Source organism: Phoca vitulina, unplaced genomic scaffold, assembly GCF_004348235.1.
Source record: "Phoca vitulina isolate PV1807 unplaced genomic scaffold, GSC_HSeal_1.0 scaffold2, whole genome shotgun sequence".
Lineage (NCBI taxonomy): Eukaryota > Metazoa > Chordata > Mammalia > Carnivora > Phocidae > Phoca > Phoca vitulina.
The window spans coordinates 59,948,900-59,969,348 of record NW_022589705.1 but is presented as its reverse complement, the minus strand read 5'-3'; the positions used below and the strand labels follow the sequence as shown (position 1 = coordinate 59,969,348).

Below are 20,449 nucleotides of genomic sequence, written 5' to 3'. Positions count from 1 at the left end.
GGTAAGCTATTTGCATAATGAGAAACTCCAGGTAAGATTATCACTAATCTAAAGGTGATCTATTTGATTTCCTTTCCCGGAGGTCTTTTTTGACTTCAGCCCAATCACATTTTTCTTGATATGGAAATACGGAGATCAGCTTTAGAAAAAGTCTCCTATTAAATAGACATTTCCTAAAAACAATATACTCCAGGAGAAGAGTTTCCTGATCAAAGACTCATACACTAATAACCTCTGGGAAGGTCACAATAACATTAATAAATTAATGGCCCTGAGAACTCCTGTGACAATGAGCCAATTTAACTGTGTAATCCAAACATTTCTCAAACACATTTGAACATGGTTAAGACCCTCTTTTAATAGGTTCAACATTCTGCTAAAATTCCACAGGAAGCAGAAGAGATGTCCATTTTCCTCTTCCCTCTTAACTTTACACAGTTCCTCACCAAGACCTCAGTCGTGCTCCGTTTCTCAGGTGAATCAAATGGCGCAGGAGAAACAACATAGCCCAGCAGCCCTGGATTTGAGATCCGATACGCACTGAGCACTTGCAAGAGGACTTCACTGCCATTTGGACCTTAGTCTGTACTTTCTGATTAGTTCTTCTTTCCAGCCTATCTCTTAATGTGGGCAAGGCATCCCATGATGGTAAATGAAACTACCCCTCAAGCTATAACCACTGCCCTGGCGCCAGCAAGACCCTGCAGGACTGACCCCCAAGACAATGATGGACCTGACTTTACTGCCCACCAGCACGTACACACCTGCCTTTGTCCCATTTTCCTTATACAAACCTAGAAGTATCTTCAGCACTTTGTAGAGTCTTTGAGAGGTTAGAACACTGTCTTCTCGGGGGGGTGGCCTCACTGAAATAAACTCCTTTCTTGTTTCACCACCACTCGTCTCTGCCTTTGGATTTTGTCAGCGGCAAGTGGCCAAACCTCATCTGTTTGGAACCCCTGGAGCCAGGGGCTCTTGCACCCCTGCGCCCCGGCTCCACAGATTACACATAAAGCGCTCTGCTAGCGTTTGTGGGAAATGCAAAGATGAGGAGCCAGATCTCGTCCCTCCCTCAGGAAGTCTGGCTCTTGGCTATTTGGTTCTGTATCTTAAAAGGAACTTGGATTCAAAATCATTGCTACTGGATTCATTTTCAGTTCTAGGGTTCACTTAGATCTTTTCCTCTATGAATATTCCAAGTCGAATAACTTTGAGTATGACGGACCTGTGCTCAGAATCCAGCTATGACTGTGTGACCTTAGCCATGACAATTTTAAAATTAAGAGAAGGATGCTTCACTGGCAAACAAACCTAAAACAGCCTTACGGTTTTCTTTGGTGTCTTTGAGGGGGTCTGTAAGGATGACTTCACGGAAGAGCATAGGTTCTTGGACACCCTACTGGATGTTCTCCTTGGAAGGGGTGGTGTGGAAGTCTCTTCCTCCTCACTGCCAGAGTCTGAAATCTCTGCTGCCGGCAGAAACTCATCCTCTTCTTGGTCACTTTTACTATTACCTAAAAACCTGAATGGTGGGACACATTATTTTCTGATATTCAGTATCTAAATAAAAAGCTCCCTAATAGGTCACTGTGGACTAGAGATATTACAGTCTTTCCTACAATCAAGTAATATAGGATGTGCTCTGCTTCTTGGGCCCTTGCTACTGTGATGCTCTGCTAAGGGCTTTAATTATATTATCTTATTAAATCCTTCAACAACCCTGTGACTTGTGTATTATCAGTCCCATCTTATAGAAGAGGAAACTGAGGCTTAGAAAGGTGAAGTAACCTTCCCAAGGTTACATAGTATGACAAAGCTCAGGTTAAAATCCAAGTAGCCAGAATCAAAGTTCATGCTTTTAGGCACTCCACTAACAGTCTTGCTGCATATGAGTAGGGGGCCCTGGGAGCCCCCTGAATCCAGGACAGTGTTTCTTGCCCCTTTCAAACTGTGACATTTATGTGGAATTAACATAATCCCAGACATACCAAGTAAAAGGCAAATTTAATGGAATAGCAAATAACAAACAAGAAACATAGGAGGCTTTAAGAGTTGAGATTATGGATATCATAGACAGCAGTGATGAACGTTTCCTGCTTGCTAAGAACAGGCTTACCGAAGCTGCTGCCTAATCCGATTCAAAGTCAAGAGAGAACTCTTCCTACAGATCCGATGTGGGGTAGAGGTAGTTTCATCCTGAGCTTCTGGTTCTTCCGCCTCCCTGCAAGATATCACAGCAAGATGATGAGAAACAGTTTTGGGCACCAGGAATCAGCAGCGGGCACCAGAAGTAGTCAGGTGGCCTGACTGGCTCCTACTGTTTTTACAGCTACTTTGGAGGGATTTGGATTTGGAGGGAACTAATCACACTTTGCCAAAAAGTTTATAATTCAAGTCTGACTCAAAACCAAAGATAAAGTTTACATGAAGCTTATCATTCAAATCTGACTCAAGACCTCCCCAGCCAGAGATCAGAAGGTACTCATGCCAGACAGAGCTTCTTGTCCTCTTTCGTTTCTGAGGCATTGATGGATTTACTGTCTAGGCTCAAGGTGAGCAGAAATGCAGCTCTGTATTCAATACAAAGCATTTACCAAGCAAACCTATTATAGACCAGGTGCTGGAGTTTCTGAGCAGGAAATACAGCAATGTGTAATCTCTGTCTTGTCATGACATTATTTGTGCAGCCCATTATTTACAAACATTGTCTCGTGTCAAGCTGCAAAGTTAACAAACTAGATGCATTATCTTCTTGTACTATATGTATTTGAGAATGGTTTCCAATTTAAAAAAACAAAACAAAAAACACTAGGAAAGTGAGTGTTAACATGTGGCAAAGAGCCAGAGCAGGACTGTGAAGCAATCCAGGTTTGGGAAATTATCTCCTAGAGCAGTGATTCCAAAAGGACAGCCAAGTATATCAGAATCATCCAAAGAGCATTTCCAAATGCAGATTCCTGGGCCTAACATTTGGAGATTGATTCGCTACGTCTGGGAAGAGGCTTAGAAATCTGTAATTTGGAAAGGTTCCCGGGTGATGCCACAACAGTCAGATTTGAGACCTGCTGCTCTAACTTGAGCAGCCGTGTCCCATACACGTCACATCACATAAGGGAGCTCAGTGTGCTCTGTGGGAGGCAGGGTAACGCCCCAGTCACCTCTTTTTGATGTTTTGCGGTTTCAGAATTATGGAAGGCACCGGCGAGGATTTCCAGCCCCCCTTGATAGGGGTAAGTGTTCTTTCCTCACTCGTCTCTGTGGTTTTCAAGGCTGGGACTCGGGTTCTCAGGATCCTGTGACAGTCAGGTGATGCCTTCTTGTCATCCTTGGCACATGAGCTTTGAATCTCTCCCGTTTTCTGTGGGGCTTTCAGAGCTGGAGATGAGGTATGAAGTCCATCAGGCTGAGACCTCTTGGTAGGTGAGGTGATCTCAGAGAAGGCCACTTTTCGTTTACTTCTTCCGGGAGAATCCAACAAGGCCCCTGAATTCTGCTGGGAAATCCTAGTGCTGGGTGTCCTAGGGAGACCTAATCAAAGAGAAATCACCACAGACAATGTATGAATTTTATAATGAGCACTATACACAACCTCAATCTCATTAGAGCTAAATTCATCCATTGAAGTTATACAAACACATGAGTTGCCCATATATATTTATAAAAAAAAAAAAAAAGAAAAGGAATGCTGCCTCACTGTATTCTAGAGCCACTTTATTTTTTTATTATTATTTTTTTTAGAGACAGAGCATACATGTGTGAGCAGGGGGAGGGGCAGAGGGAGGGGAAGAGAGAGAGAGAATCTTAAGCAAGCTCCATACTCAGCACAGAGCCCAATGCAGGGCTCGATCTCATGACCCTGAGATCATGACCTGAGCGTAAATCAAGACTCAGACGCTTAACCAACTGAGCCCAGGCGCTCCATGAATTGCCCATATTTTTAATTATTCCAAGCTAGCTAGCTTTCTTTCCCCAAGCTAGCTTGCTTTTTAAATTTTTCATCTCTCCTAAATTCCAGGGTGATTTTCCTAGTTAGAACCATAAGTCAACTGTTAAATCAGCTTTTGTGAATAAATGTTCAGCAATTTCCCTGAAGTAATCTACCTCAAGAATGCTTAACCAGGGATGATACTGCAAGCCCTCAGCCCCCACTCAACAGCATCTGAAAGAATTTCTATCAGTCGCTCCATTTGAGTAACAAGACCTAGATTTTTTTTAACTCATATTCTATCTGCCAATAGAGAGGAGATGGATCCCCGGGGGCATCAAATGGGTTCTGTGAATACATAGACCCACATGTGGATTTGCCCCTCTCTCACCATGACAAAGGTACCAGGAACCAAGTCATTCATTCAGATATCAATGTAAAGCTGTAAAACTGGCAGGGTATGTCCCAGGTGATAGGAGAAAACAAAAAATTGAGACTCAATCCTGGTCCCCATCCATAAGACACTCTAGTCTAACAGGGGAGATGATGCACATCAATGTCTATAATATGAAGTAAAATTGTCCTAAAGCACCTAAGTGCTAGTAAATATGGCTTTTGAGGTAGACCTTGAAAAAAGGACAAGATTCCAACAGAGTTGAAAGGGGAGGGAGGAGGAATATAGAGGGAGAATAGATGAGATGGATGAGAGTGAAGGCAACAAGGCTTTTGAAAGCACTGGGCACAGAGGCATTCACTTTAGTCCCAGCATGTGCTTATGTTGGGATTAGCTGCAGATAAGGTGAAGAAAGTCATCTAGCACCTGCGTGGAGAATATAGGGTAACTCATGTCTAGATTAATATAAAAATGTCCCAATGTCCTGGTCTCCCTCATACCTCATTTTCCCCTTTCTGTTAAAAACAATTAATCCAAAACATTTTCATCATAACCTCTCTCCTCTAGTTACATAACTGTGTCAAGTCCAGATTTCTTACCCTAACTCTCAAGGTCCTGTAAAATCAACAGTCAAAAAATACTGCCAGGGCGCCTGGGTGGCTCAGTTGGTTAAGTGACTGCCTTCGGCTCAGGTCGTGATCCTGGAGTCCTGGGATCGAGTCCCACATCGGGCTCCCAGGTCAGCGGCGAGCCTGCTTCTCCCTCTGACCTTCTCCCCTCTCATGCTGTTTCTCTCTCTCTCTCGCTCTCTAATACATAAATAAATAAAATCTTTAAAAAAAAAAAAAAATACTGCCATTTATTTCTAAATGGTGATGTTGCCAATTATTTCTTTAGTAATCTTTTGGTATTTCCCAATGTTTTACATGTTTATATTCAGCTCCTAAATACCCATTATACTAAGGAGCTATCAAGAACACAGATAACTTATACCCAACGAACTTGGCACATACACCAAGAATTCAGAAGGACTAATTACATATAATAGGATGAGGATGAGCTCTCAAACTGCCATGGAGTGGCTTCAAATACATTACAAGTGAAAAAAGTAAGATGAAAATGATATATCCAGTATGCTACTCTATTGGATAAGAAAAATAAAATTATATGCATATTTGTGCATCTGTATGTGTGTGTATACATATGTATCTGCTCATTTTTGCAAAAAACACAGAAAAAATAAACCAGAAACAAAACTGATTACCTACAAAAGATGGAACAGAAACGGGGTACAAAGGCAAAGAAAGGAATGGGGCTTCTCTAAGTACACTTTTTTTTTTTTTTAAGATTTTATTTGTCAGAGAGAGAGCACAAGCAGGGGGAGCATGGCAGGCAGAGGGAGAAGCAGGCTCCCCGCTGAGCAAGGAGCCCAATGCGGGACTCGATCCCAGGACCCTGGGATCATGACCTGAGCTGAAGGCAGACGCTTAACCGTCTGAGCCACCCAGGCGCCCCCAGTACGCTTGTTTTAAATAGCTTTGAATCTTATTTTAATGTTTCACATGCTTAAAAATTAACCAAAGATGGGAAAGGCCCTAAAATTAAACAGAAATAAAAGAACCTAACTGCATATCACCAATGATATAACCATCAGAAGGAAAAAAAGCAATTAAATTAAATTTACTCCCTCGGTGGAATATATTCTAAAGGCATAGAGACCTGCAAATAAATTCTGAACTTTAGTTGGTAAGTGAACTACTGGTAGTAGTACTGGGATAGCAATTGGTAAACTACTTTGTGTCTATCAGGATAGCTCCTGGGAGCCAGGGCTCTTCTTGAAGAAGGGAGATACAACTACGGAATACAGGAAGGAGGGGAAGAACCCTATGGTACAGATTAGAAGTATCGGTATGAATTTAAGAGTTTTAAAATATTTATTTCTTATCTCTTCCACTAAGGATCCAAAAGCAATGTCACCTTAGTAGCAAAGCTTTCGAAGTTACAGGGCTCAACATTACTAGTCATTAGGGAACAATAATGCAACAATGACATACCACCTCACATCCATTAGGATGGCTACTATCAAAAACACAGGACACAACAAGAGTTGGTGAAGGAGGGGGGAAATAGGAACCCTTGTGCACTGTTGATGAAAATGGAAAATGATGCAGCTGCTGTGGAAAATAGTATGGTGGTTCCTAGAAAAATTAAAACTACAACTATCATATGACCCAGCAATTCCACTTCTGGGTATATACTCAAAATGAAAGCAGAGACTTGAGCAGATACTTGTACACCCATGTTCATAGCATTAATAGTCACAATAGCCAAAAGATGAAAGCAACCCAAGTGTCTACTGACAGATGAACAGATAAACAAAATATGGTATATATGTACTATGGACTATTATTCAGCCTTAAAAAGAAAGGAAATTTTACCTCGAATAGCCAAAGCAATCTTGAGAAAGAACAATGCTGGAGGCATCAAACTCCCTGATTTTAAACTATATTACAAACCTACAGTAATCAAAACAGTATGGTACTGGCATAAAAAACATACACAAAGATCAGTGGAACAGAATAGAGACCTAAAATAAACCCACCTACACAGTCAATTTACAAAAAAGCAACCAAGAATATACAATAGGGAAAAGACAGTCTCTTCAATAAATGGTGCTGGGAAAACTGGACAGCCACATGCAAAAAAATGAAACAGACCAACTGTCTTACACCATATGCAGAATCAACTCAAAATGGATTAAAGATTTGAATATAACACCTGAAACCATAAAATTCCTAGAAGAAAACCTAGGCAGTAAGTTCCTTGACATTGGTCTTGGAGATGATTTTTTGGATCTGAAACCAAAAGCAAACACAACAAAAGCAAAAATAAACAAGTAGGACTATATCAAACTAAAAAGTTTCTGCACAACAGGGGAAACCATCAACAAAATGAAAAGGCAACCAACCTACTGAGCGGGAGAAAATATTAAGAATCATTTATCTGATAAGGGGTTAATATCCAAAATATATAAAGAACTCACACAATTCGATAGCAAAAAACCAAACAAGCTGATTAAAAAATGGGCCAAAGATCTGAATAAACATTTTCCCAAAGACATACAGATGGTCAACAGGTACATGAAAAGATGCTCAGTGTCACTAATAATCAGGGAAATGCAAATCAAAACCACCACAAAATAACAACTTATACTTATCAGAATGGCTATTACCAAAAAGACAAGTGTTGGTGAGGATATGGAAAAAAAGGAAACCTCATGCACTGTTGGTAGGAATGTAAATTGGTATAGCCACTGTGGACAACAGTATGGAGGCTCCTCAAAAAAATTAAAAACAAGTATTATAGGGGCGCCTGAGTGGCTCAGTCCTTAAGCGTCTGCCTTCGGCTCAGGTCATGGTCCCAGGGTCCTGGGATCGAGTCCCACATCGGGCTCCCTGCTCGGCAGGAAGTCTCCTTCTCCCTCTCCCACTCCCCCTGCTTGTGTTCCTGCTCTCGCTATCTCTCTCTCTGTCAAATAAATAAATAAAATCTTTAAAAAAAAAAACAAGTATTAGGGCGCCTGGGTGGCTCAGTTGGTTAAGCGACTGCCTTCGGCTCAGGTCATGATCCTGGAGTCCCGGGATCGAGTCCCACATCGGGCTCCTTGCTCGGCGGGGAGTCTGCTTCTCCCTCTGCCCTTCCCCCATCTCATGCTCTCTCTCTAATAAATAAATAAATAAATCTTAAAAAAAAAAAAAAAAAAAACAAGTATTATACAATCCAGCAATTCTACTTTTGTGTATTTATCTGAGGAAAATGAAAACACTAATTTGAAAGATATGTGCATCCGCATGCAGCATTATATACAATAGCCAAAATATGGAAACTTGAAGTGTTTATTAAAGAATGAATGGATAAAGGGGCGCCTGGGTGGCTCAGTCGTTAGGCAGATGCCTTCGGCTCGGGTCGTGATCCCGGCATCCTGGGATCGAGTCCCACATCGGGCTCCCTGCTCAGCGGGAGGCCTGCTTCTCCCTCTCCCACTCCCCCTGCTTGTGTTCCTGCTCTCGCTGTCTCTCTGTCAAATAAATAAATAAAATCTTAAAAAAAAAAAATGAATGGATAAAGATACACACACACACACACACACACACACACACACACAGAGGAATATTTTTCAGCCAAAAAAGGAATAAAATCCTACCATTTGCACAACATGGATGGACCTTGAGGACATTACACCAAGTGTAAATGAAATAAGTCAGACAGAGAAAGACAAATACTGTATGATCTCACTTACATGTGGAATCTAAATTTTAAAGATTTTATTTGTCAGTGAGAGAGAGGGCACAAGCAGGGGGTGTGGCAGGCAGAGGGAGAAGCAGATTCCCCGCTGAGCAAGGAGCCCAATGCAAAACTCGATCCCAGGATGCTGAGATCATGACCTGAGCCGAAGGCAGACGCTTAACCAACTGAGCCACCCAGGCGTCCCTAGAATCTAAATAAAAAAACAAACAAACAAACAAAAAACAAGCTCATAGATACAGAGAACAGATAGGTGATCTCCAGTCAGGGGGTCAGTGAAGTGGATGAAGGCAGTCAAAATATACTAACTCCCAGTTACGAAATAAGTCATGACGATATAGTGTGCATGGAGTTATAATGGCAACTATAGTTAAGAATACTATTATTGAATATCTGAAAGTTGGTTAGAGAGTAAATCCTAAAAGTTCTCACCTCAAGAAAAAAATATTTGTAACTATGTATGGTGACAGATGTCAACAACTTATTATGTAGTATACCTGAAACTAATATGATGTTATAATCATTCCACTTAAATGAGGTATCCAGAGCAGTCAAATTCAGGAAAACGGAATGGTGGTGGTTGCCCAGGGATGGGGGATGGAGAGATGGGAAGTTACGGTCTAATGGTTGCAGAGTTTCCGTTTCAGAAGATGATGGGGATGGCTGTACAAAAATGTGAATGTATTTAATGCCACCTAATTGTACACTTAAAAATGACTAAAATGGTAAATTTTATGTTACGTGTATTTCTTTTTTTTCTTTCTTTTTTTTTTTTTAAAGATTTTATTTATTTATTCATAAGAGACAGAGAGAGAAGCAGAGGGAGAAGCAGGCTCCCCGCTGAGCAGGGAGCCGATGCGGGACTCGATCCCAGTACCCTGGGATCATGACCTGAGCTGAAGGCAGACTCTTAACCATCTGAGCCACCCAGGCACCCTGTTATGTGTATTTCAACATGTGTCCACTCAGTACCTGGCCTGCTGGGGTACTAACTCGATACAATGGCACCTGTTAATATTTTATCATATTCCTTTAGTCTCAATATTGCCCACTGTGACCCATTTCACACATACCACTGAGCTCCAGTCTCTTCTTTGCCTTTGGGGTGACAGGATGGGAAGGAGTTCGGCGAGATTTGGAGGTAGAGTGCCTTGATTCAATCCTTTTGATCGCATGCTCTGCTGGGGTCCAAGAAGTGCTTCCTAGGCCCTTAGTCTTGGCTCCCACAGGCTTCTGGCACCTAGGACTGCCTTCTTGTGGCTGATCAAACTCTGCAAAGAGTTCTGGGGCTAGTGGTCTGAATGTCTTCTCATTCCAAGATAGTTTCACAAAGAGCGTCTTCTCATTTTTCGGATCCATAGGTATCACTTCATCTGGGCCTAAAGCTACTACCTGAATAGGAAGAAGTGAGAACCAAATGAGCCAAGGGATGCTTCATGAGAGCTATGATTAAAAAGCATTTACGTCTGGGGCGCCTGGGTGGCTCAGTTGGTTAAGCGACTGCCTTCGGCTCAGGTCATGATCCTGGAGTCCCTGGATCGAGTCCCGCATCGGGCTCCCTGCTCGGCAGGGAGTCTGCTTCACCCTCTGACCCTATCCCCTCTCATGTGTTCTCTCTCTATCATTCTCTCTCAAATAAATAAATAAAATCTTAAAAAAAAAAAAAAGCATTTACATCTGCATCCTTACCTGGAATGTCACTCTTCCCAAACTAAAGAGGCACAGACATGGCGTATTTCCAGACTCCTAGCTATGAGGTATGATATCCATACCCCACGTTGCTTTCTTTCCCAGTCCAATCTATTCACTCATACCAAATTTCCCCACAACTTCTCTAAGCATGCTCCCCTGCTCAAGTCTGTAATGGCTGCTTGCTACAGCAAGATCTGATTATTACTCTGGTTTTTGGTGCCTTCTAAAATCTGGCCCCACTTTACTTCCTGAGTGCTCAGTACTCTTCCAAATGGCCTTCCATCATTTTTTGAGCTTGGCTAGTCACAGTCCTGCGCATCTCCCCTATCATGCTCCTGCCTGAATACCCTCTTCCCTCTCTAGCTTTCTAAATTGACCCTTCAACCTCTATATCTGCCTTTTGCTCCTTCACTCATTTAACTCAGAGACAAATTATTTTGAGGCATATGTTATGCTGGGCTCATAAACTGGAAAAATCTGACTGGTCATGCCAGACCTAACTCTCTCTGCCCTACTGTTAAACCACACTTGGGACCACACTTCATATCATTATATAATCCCCTATTTTGGGGGCCTGAAGTAGCTCAAGAAATAACCCGTATCTTGGTCTCCAAACCAGTGTCTCCATTCATCCTACAGTTCATTGGAACCTGATTTATCACAAAATCCCATAATACAAGTTTGCCCTTAGCAACTAACACTCTTCGTACTGATCTACTCAAGGTGAAGTCCTCATTTAAGCAAGTGTATCCAGCCTCACAATGTTTTGTGCCTGCCACAATCACAGCTAAATATAATTAATTTCCCGCTGAGATTCATTTGCTAATTCCTGCTCATCCCTCGGGTCACAACCTAAATGTCACTTCCTCCAGGAGGCTCCTAACACATGGTAAGTGCTCTTGATAAATATTTGTTGAGATGAAGTAGGCAGCAAGCAGAAAAGATGACAAACAGGAAAAAATTCATTTCCGTGGGGTAAATTAGAGCCAGTAATGTTTTTGAGGTCAGCAGTTTAGGAGGCAGCCAGAAATAACCTTCAAAATAGAACCCGAGTATCAAGGCATCACTTACCTGCACATGGTCAATGATGGTCTCAGCACTAATGTTGCTGTTACAGGAAGGGTAATCATACCAGAATATCTCCTGTGCAGCAGGCTTCCGGCCCAGCAAATGCCGTTTACTGACAGGAACTTCACAGAATCGGATAAACCACTGTACTCGAGCACGTTTCTTAGAATGAGGTTCAGAATCTAGGAGGGACAGGTGAAAAAAGGAGGTGTAAGAAAATGCAAGATCATTTTGTTAAGCACTTCGTATGTGCCAGACACTGTGCTAAGCACTTGATAATACTTGATTAACATATTATTTTTAAATCCTCACATTAACCCTATAAGGTAGGTACTATGGCTATCTCCATTTTACAGGCAAAGTAATCAAGTTACAGGGACCTTACAAAATTTGTCAAAGGTCACAGGACCAACCAGCAGCAATCTGACGCCACCCAGCACCCATGTCCTTCTCACTTTGCTCCACTTCCTAGTGAGGCTATCAGTCATCAAAGAAATTACAAAAGGCATTTGAGAGGAGAAATTCTAATCACAGGCACTGAACACATCTTGTAAATTAGTGATTATAAAGAAGCCACCAAAAAGCAGCAAAACAAAATCCTGGCAAAAATTAGATCATCAGCCACTGAAGTGACTTCTGACAAACATACGCTTGCAATTTTTAGCTTTATCTTTACAATATACCATTAACATCACTCCGTACCAGCATTAGGTCCAAGTGAAAGGACATACACTCATTAGTGCCAACATCATCACCACCTCTTCCCTTCCCCGGCTCTCTTCAGAGAAAGACTGAAGCCATCCAATGGAGCACCACACAGACTCCAAAATCTGTACACAAAGGCCCATACCTCAAATACAAAGCCCTCAGTGCTTATGTGCTCCCCCTGGTGGCTGTTCCTTTGATGAGGTTTTCCTCCCTACTTGTCAAATATCCTTCCTATCTCTGGAATGTAAAACATCTTCATCCACTCACCCTATCAGTTCCTTCTTTTAGGTATACAAACTGCCGCAGGTGTAACTGCCACATCATTCCCCTCCTAGCTTTTGGAAGACATAGTTTTGTGTAGTTTCCATTGTTATCTTTCTTCTTAATCCTCCTTGTAGAACTCTGTCCCTTTCCCACCTTCCTGCACTCTTCTCTGCTTTGCAAAGGGTTAAGAGCTCAGAAAATCAGTTGAGGACTGTGAATGCAGACATGCAGGCTCTACCTTCCCTTTTGTTCCTCCAGCATTAGAGGCAGTAATGGCTTTCTGTACTTACTGATCTCTGGGAAATACCACCTGTTGTTCTTCCAGCCTTTTCAACACTATGCACAGGTCCCCATGGGTAAAACACCTAAAGTGTTTTTGTGTTCCTGACTGAACATCAACTGATACACCTTCCCAATCCAGCTTACCTCCTCCCTTGTAAAAAAGTTATACTTGCAAAATCCATCACTAACTTCCTCATGTTAAAATTAAAAGACAAGTCTGGGGGCGCCTGGGTGGCTCAGTCAGTTAAGCGTCTGCCTTCGGCTCAAGTCATGATCCTAGGGTCCTGGAATCGAGCCCCCCTGTAGGGGCCCTGCTCAGCAGTCTGCTTCTCCTTTGCCCACTGACCCTCCCTCCCCACTCACTCACTCTCAAATAAATAAAATATTAAAAGAAAAAAAAAAGGCAAGGGGCGCCTGGGTGGCTCAGTCGTTAAGCATCTGCCTTCGGCTCAGGTCATGATCCCAGGGTCCTGGGATCGAGCCCCGCATAGGGCTCCCTCCTCTGTGGGGAAGCCTGCTTCTCCCTCTCCTACTCCCCCTGCTTGTGTTCCCTCTCTCGCTGTGTCTCTCTCTGTTAAATAAATAAATAAAATCTTAAAAAAAAAAAAAAAAAGACAAGTCTGTATTATAGTGCAAATCGCCTATTTCCCCCCCAACTTCCTCATGCTAAAATTAAGATAAGTCTGTATGATAGTGCAAATCACCTATTTTTTTCTTCCCCCTTCTTCTTGAATTCATCCTTTGTCCATTCCAAAAATCCTGCCTTAATGACCATTTTAACCCACTCCTAAAAATAATGGCAAAGCTAAATTCTTGAACCCCCCAATGCCATTTTTACCCAATACTGCTCTAATGAGTAAAGAAGTTTACTAGGTCTAAGAGGGTTCAGCCAGTGCTTAAATGACCCCACATCAGAAGCTAGGGCTCACACCCTATATGATGCTTTGAACAGAGAAATCAGCAATCAGAAATCTTGCAGCTCCCAATTGTTCATGATAAGGAATGGTTTTCATTCCAGCCCCAAACTTACCATCTTCAAATAGTTGAACCAACTTAGCAACATATGGATTTTCATCATCATCCCCTTCAATCAACACAAACTGTCCAACTTGGATGTGAATCTCAGTCAGACCACCTTCCATTTTGACATTCATTTCTCTAGGAAGGAGAGAAACATGTTAGGAAATCACTTAGGGTGGGCCAAGGTCTTCAAACCCTCTGGGCAAATGAAAGTGCTTTCCAACTGGAAAATCTAAATAATTTCTCTTTGATGACCAAGTCTCCTACTAGGAAACCAATTCACCCATAAAGTCATATGCAAGAAGAAATGAAATGGGTTGAATGAATGGTTTTAGTGTGAATGGTTAATCCAGAGGCCTTAAAATGAACCCTAATCTCTCTCGGTTATTGACAAGAACAAAGGCTTCCCAAAGCATGAAAGCTGCCCAATAAAAGTATCAAAATTTTCAGAGACCTCTAGGGCTGAGAGGACATAGGAACAACGGCGAATTCTACCCTGTTATCATGCAGAAATACAAAGAAACCATTTTAAATAAATACAGCACCATCATACATACGAAATTCTATTAACTTGACATGTCTTACTCTATCACTGCTATATTTATGCTATCATCCTGATTCAAATAAAACCCCTCCTTATAATCCATTCATATTTATTGTCCCTCAATTCTCAATCTGTAGTAACTAGAACAGGCTGGATACAAGTTATTAACAATTTAGTGTGGAGAAGCTATTATTTCCAGGACAACCAACAGAGTCCATCACTCACTTGTAGGTGTGGTAGCGCAGTTTTTGATCCAACAACGGCTTGCCAACCCACGAATAAATTTGTCTGGTCTTCAGCCTTGTGGGGTAGTACGCCATGGCTCCTGTGTAAAAGTCACTAACTCTGAGTTAACATGACAATGCTCTGATGGATTCTAGCACACAGTCCTGCCTTCAATGAGTTCAGCCTTCTCTTTTGCCCCTGCTACATTCCCACAGATTTTAGAAAACATTTTCTTTGAGGAAAGTCAAGCTTTATTAAGATTGAACATAGACAATTTAGTATCATCTGCATATACCTTGTACTCTGCCTTACCTCTTCTTATGCAGGGTCAATATGTAGGAAAAGAAACTAAATTTTTAAGTACCTACTAGCTGCAAGGCAGCTAGGTTAGTATTAAACATGTTAGTATTAAACATCTAACAACTTGAAACTAAAAGATAGTGATACATGATTGTATTTTTTTTTTTTTTAAGATTTTATTTATTTATTTGACACAGAGAGAGACACAGTGAGAGAGGGAACACAAGCAGGGGGAGTGGGAGAGGGAGAAGCAGGCTTCCCGCCGAGCAGGGAGCCCGAGGCGGGGCTGGATCCCAGGACCCCAGGATCATGACCTGAGCTGAAGGCAGACACTTAACGACTGATTCACCCAGGTGCCCCTGTAAATATCTTCATAACACTTGTAATCGAGATAGGGATAAAATATCAATGCACTAAAGGACAACTAATAGTGTGAAGAGCCAAGAGATGGAGCCAGAGAGACTACTGCAAGTTAGAGGACCAGATCTTGTGGCTGTTCAGGTAGCAAAGGCCTCCTACAGGGGCTTTCTGAACTGAATATTGAATAGTAAGTAGCTATTGATAAGATAAAGTTTATTTTTTTATTTTTTAAAAAGATTTTATTTATTTGACAGAGACAGAGAGCACAAGCAGGGGGAAAGGCAGGCAGAGGGAGAGGGAAAAGCAGATTCCCCACTGAGTAAGGAGCCCGATGTGGGGCTCAATCCCAGGACCCTGCGATCATGACCTGGGCCGAAGGCAGATGCTTAACCGACTTAGCCACCCAGGCACCCCTGATAAGATAAAATTAAGTGAGGGATTCCAAGGGATAGAGGAAAAAACATGCAAGAGGCATTTAAGGGAACAGCAATGGGTTTTATCAAGTGTATCATTACGCTTACATTAAAGACAAAAACAAAACCACTCTGGCAGTTGAAAGGGGTATTTTCCTTTGCAGCTGACAGGCCCCAGCTATCAATAATTATGAGTAGCTGAAAAGAAATGCTTGTATTAAAGTACATGGGGAAAAAAAGAGACACTTTTACTGACAAAAACAGAAATGTGAATGAAAAATCCAAGCATATCTGACAAGCCTCTTTACAACTTGAAAACTACAATCTATTCGTCTTAATAATGCCAATTTAGGGGCACCTGGGTGGCTCAGTCGTTAAGCATCTGCCTTCAGCTCAGGTCATGATCCCAGGGTCCTGGGATCGAGCCCCACATCGGGCTCCCTGCTCGGCGTGAGGCCTGCTTCTCCCTCTCCCACTCCCCCTGCTTGTGTTCCCTCTCTCGCTGTGCCTCTCTCTATCAAATAAATAAATAAAATTAAAAAAAAAAAAATAATGCCAATTTATTATCTTAAGTTTAAGTATTAAGATAATAAATCTTTCCTCTAAATTAAATGCTGTTTTTATGGAGCTAAAATTTGACAAAATCAGGGTTAAAGAATTTTTTCTTTAATCCGTCTGACAGAATTACTCTGGATTACTGATAGACGGACCAATAATTTCAGTCTGTGTTGAAAACAACAGAATTTTACTAGCATATTGACATCCTGATTAAACAAGCTTGTTTCCTGAAGTTCAGTAGCATTATGTCCTATTCTCTACTTGGGAACATTCTGACCTATAAGATTTTCTGCTTTTAAAAAAGGTATTTTTTAGCACACTTTGAGGAAACTAGCAAAAAGAAAAAGATACTAAGTCATTAGTAAATACACAGCTTAGAAATGATGCCTGAATGCTTTAAAGAACATTAAGAGTACTATATAATTCACAACATGGTAGTATTAAAATCAATCTAATTTTAATTAAGTACATCACAGAAATGAACAAAGAGCAAAGACTCATGAGTCAAAACAAATAAAAGATTTGTGCTCCAGTAAAAAATGAATTTGGATTCGTTATATCCAATAAGCTTTTGGTAAAACTTAGTAAAAGTGTTTGAATCTCAGTAAGTGTTCGAGGAAATACATAACACTAACTTACCTTACAATAGATATTCCTTTTAATGGATGATCTAACACGGTACTGTCAGAAGTAAACTTGCAATTTTTCACCTTTCCACAATGTAATCAAGCAAAATAGGCTACCGAGAGAACAGAGAGAACAAAAGATGCAAGTCAATTACTCACTAAACTGCCATTTTAAAAAGAACTGGAATATCACTTAGAGTGCTTTGTAGCAAATTGGTTATCTCCCAGAAAACTGTCTACAATTCCTGAATAATCTAATTGTAGGACAAATGGCCTGATTTGTCACTTTGACTATGATAGTTGACTATACTGAAACAATAATTTCATTTTTTCAAACCCCAAACTGGCAAACAGAAGGACTACCGCCATACTTACAAGGTACTCATGTATACCTAAGAGGGGAAAAAAAAAATCCATGCTCTCAAATCTTTTAAATCCAGAAGTTATTTAATCTTACTAAAGCAGGCATCCTCCTTCAAAAACCAACCCAAGATAAAATTTAACATTCCCTTTCTAGGAGATCATGAGCTGTGTTCAATGAGACCAGTACATGGACACATATGCACAAGGGTGAGTGATTTACCCTAGGCTGAGCAAGCAGGGATATTGCAAGACTATCTGGGCTGGGACATAAAACCTGCCTCACTCTGGTCTATCACTCTGCTCCAGGCCTGGTTTTCCAAACCTCCAGACCAAGGTTGTTGGTGCCCTCAGACTTAATACACCCTGTTCTCTCTTCTTGCATATCTTTTCAGGGATGGCTCGGGTCTCAGCCCCAATAAAACTTTCTCAGATAGGCCTTCACTGATACCCAATGGAAATTTACCCTCCCACCACCTTATACTGTCCCTCAGGGTCATATTCCATTATACCACCCTATGATCAAAGCAATAAGCATTATATTACTTTCTTATTTATTGTACTTCCTACATTAGAATGTTAACTTCCAAAAAGCATGGATCTTGGGACCTTATCTATCTTGTTCATAACCGCATTCCCACAGCTTAGGTTAGGACTTGGCATAAAATAGGTGAATGAATGAATGAAAAACAAACTGGTTTTAAAAGTCATTAGGACAGGGGCGCCTGGGTGGCTCAGTCGGTTAAGCATCTGCCTTCGGCTCAGCTCATGATCCCAGGGTCCTGGGATCGCTGGGCTCAGCCGGGAGCCTGCTTGCTTCTCCCTCTCCTTCTGCCCCTCCCCCTGCTTGTGCTCTCTCTTTCTGTCAAATGAATAAAAATCTTAAAAAAAAAAATCATTAGGACAGTATCAAGTGTGGTAAAGACATAGAACAACTAGAACCCTCATACACTGCTGGAAGGCATGTAAATTGGTAAAACCACTTTGAAAAATGGGCTGTATCTACTAAAGCTGCACATCCTATGACTCAGCAATTCCAACACAATACACCCAACATAAAAACATACATACCATCAAAAGACATGAACCAAAATGTTCATAGCAGCACTATACAGCAATGAAATGAAACCAACTACAACTGCACATATGGTGAAAATCTCAAAAAATAACAGTGAGTGAAAGAAATCAGACACCAAAAGAAATCATACTATATTGATTTCATTCATATAAAGCTTAAAAATAGGTTAAAAGTAACCCATGGTGTTATAAGTCAGAACAGAAGGTAACCTAAGTGACTGAAAGAGAACACAGTGGGGAAGGGACATGTTTCTGGGATGCTGGTCAAGTTTCTTGATCTGGAAGCTGGTTACACAGTTATGTTCTCTTTAAGAAAATTCCTTGACCTGTACATTTATGGTAAGTGCACTTGTCGGTATAGTTATTTTTCAATGAAAAGTTCAAAAAATTAATCAAGAATCCTTCCACAGAGGCAGCATAAGGATGTCAAGCCTCTTTGTACTGTTACCCCACTTTCTTACCTTCGACCCAGCATTTCATCTCACCCACCATTAGCAGAGAGATTACCCAAGAGGGACGATGAATGGGGTGGAAAGGCAGGCCTGACTTGGTGGAGCAAAGGCTTTGGCTTCTAGGAGATAACCACCACAGGCTCTCGATTGTTGCAGATACCAGAACTCTGGAACATACACACCACCCAGTGCAGGGTGCTACACCCAAGGAAAATATAAGGGAGTTGCGGTAAAAATGATAGCAGGTATGTATTGAGTCAATACGACAGAAGGTGGAGCCAAAACTCTATACATTTATCTCATTTAATCCTCAAAATAATCCTAGTACAATGCTAGTACATACTAAGTGCACAACACGTCTCAATAATAAATATTTGCTAAATGAAAGGTAAGTGCTATTAGCACTTCAAAATGATTAACTTGTCCCAATGTTACACAAGATGGTACAGCCTTAATTCGAACCCTGAGCAGCCGGGATTCCAATGACTCTAAACCTTACAACACCTGTGTGAAAGCGGATAATGTTAATATATGCCTGAGAGAACTTGCTTCTGGTGAGCTTACTACAGTAAGCCAGGCTTCCCAGCCACTGACTGAGAAATCAAATGGACCTCAATTTCCTTACCCACAAAATGGATATAATAATAGAATCTTCCTTTTATTCAACCAATATATATTAATCACCCACTGTATGCCACGCACTATTCTTGGATTGAGAAAATGCAAAATGGCAAATTCACTTCCTCACTCACTTAATCCCTTGCATTTATTTGTAAGAGACAGTGGATCTTTAAAAAAAAAATTTGAGGAATGTTGGGAAACTCGCATACAATTCACACAAAATTTCGCACTTAATTTAGGGAATTCATAAACCTTTTAACATCCACATATTGCCCTTTGTCTCGTTAAAAACTGTTGCAGAAAGACTTGGTAAACCGTGCTCTCACATCCGAACCCTCCGCTGGCATTCACAAGTACCCAATAAGAGCAGGGAAGAGGGTACCATTTTTACAGACTACTAAAATCGAAAACTGACATATCTAATCATCGCAGTTTCGTAGCCCAGGATAAGAATTTCACATCTCATGCTTCTAAGTCCAGTGCTTTTTCCAACTATGAAAATCAGAAGGCGCTTCTACTTTGGGGTTAGACTAAAGGAAGTAGAAGACATGCCATTAGACTTCGCTCCTAGAAAGAAGGTGGATGAGAGTCCCGCAATTAAGAGCAGCTCACCTGGGGCGGGAAGCTTGAGTGGGAGCCAGGCCTCTTATTCACAAAAAGCGACCTAGACAAGGCTCTCTGGGCTCAATTGTTACATCCGTAAAATGGGGTAATAACTTCTGCTGTTCTGCCTTCCCTGTGGTGCTTGGTTCACGACGCCTCAAAGAAGGAAAAGATGGAAAAGCTTCCCAAGGGCAAAGCAAATAGGAGGGATGGTTAAGATCATTAATGAGACTCTCAGGGCGCTGAGGGCAAGAAGGCTCACGCTTCTCTGCTGTTGGCTTCCGGTTTCCCCAACTGCAAACTCTCAGTCCCTGGCGGAGCGGGAAGCCTTTTACAAATCGGGATGTGGAAAAGAAAAATGCTCCTAATGGGCTTAGAACAGTGGTACTTAACAGGCGCTTTGTAAATAATCTGCTGAATGAATCAATGACTGAGTCCACAGAGAACTTCTCCAGTCTCCCCGGCCCAGATCCCCCTCCAGCCCCGGAATGCCACACTCACCGGGCGCCGAAGCCCTCTGTTCCCACCGTCTCAGCTCCAAGAGTTCGTGGAGCCGCAGCAACTCTAACCTGTCCCAGCTGGACTCCTCTTACAGGCACTGGCCGCACGCCGGAGCCAAAGCGGGCGCCTAGCTAGGAAAGAAGGTGGAGAA

At 41.6% G+C, this 20,449-nt stretch overlaps 1 protein-coding gene across 1 annotated transcript in view; it reads right to left on the bottom strand.

The window, feature by feature from the left end:
- ORC1 (origin recognition complex subunit 1) overlaps window positions 1-20,413 on the bottom strand; it is a 32,211-nt gene extending 11,798 nt beyond the window's left edge. The window contains exons 1-9 of the mRNA XM_032416806.1: window positions 20,299-20,413; window positions 16,698-16,797; window positions 14,428-14,527; window positions 13,669-13,796; window positions 11,388-11,566; window positions 9,698-10,016; window positions 3,159-3,528; window positions 2,117-2,221; window positions 1,327-1,522 (exon numbers count right to left, since the gene is read on the bottom strand). Of these exons, the coding sequence (XP_032272697.1) occupies window positions 1,327-1,522; window positions 2,117-2,221; window positions 3,159-3,528; window positions 9,698-10,016; window positions 11,388-11,566; window positions 13,669-13,796; window positions 14,428-14,522 (1,392 nt within the window). The 5' untranslated portion in view covers window positions 14,523-14,527; window positions 16,698-16,797; window positions 20,299-20,413. The remainder of the gene's footprint in view (window positions 1-1,326; window positions 1,523-2,116; window positions 2,222-3,158; window positions 3,529-9,697; window positions 10,017-11,387; window positions 11,567-13,668; window positions 13,797-14,427; window positions 14,528-16,697; window positions 16,798-20,298) is intronic.
- Window positions 20,414-20,449: the final 36 nt, after the last annotated feature.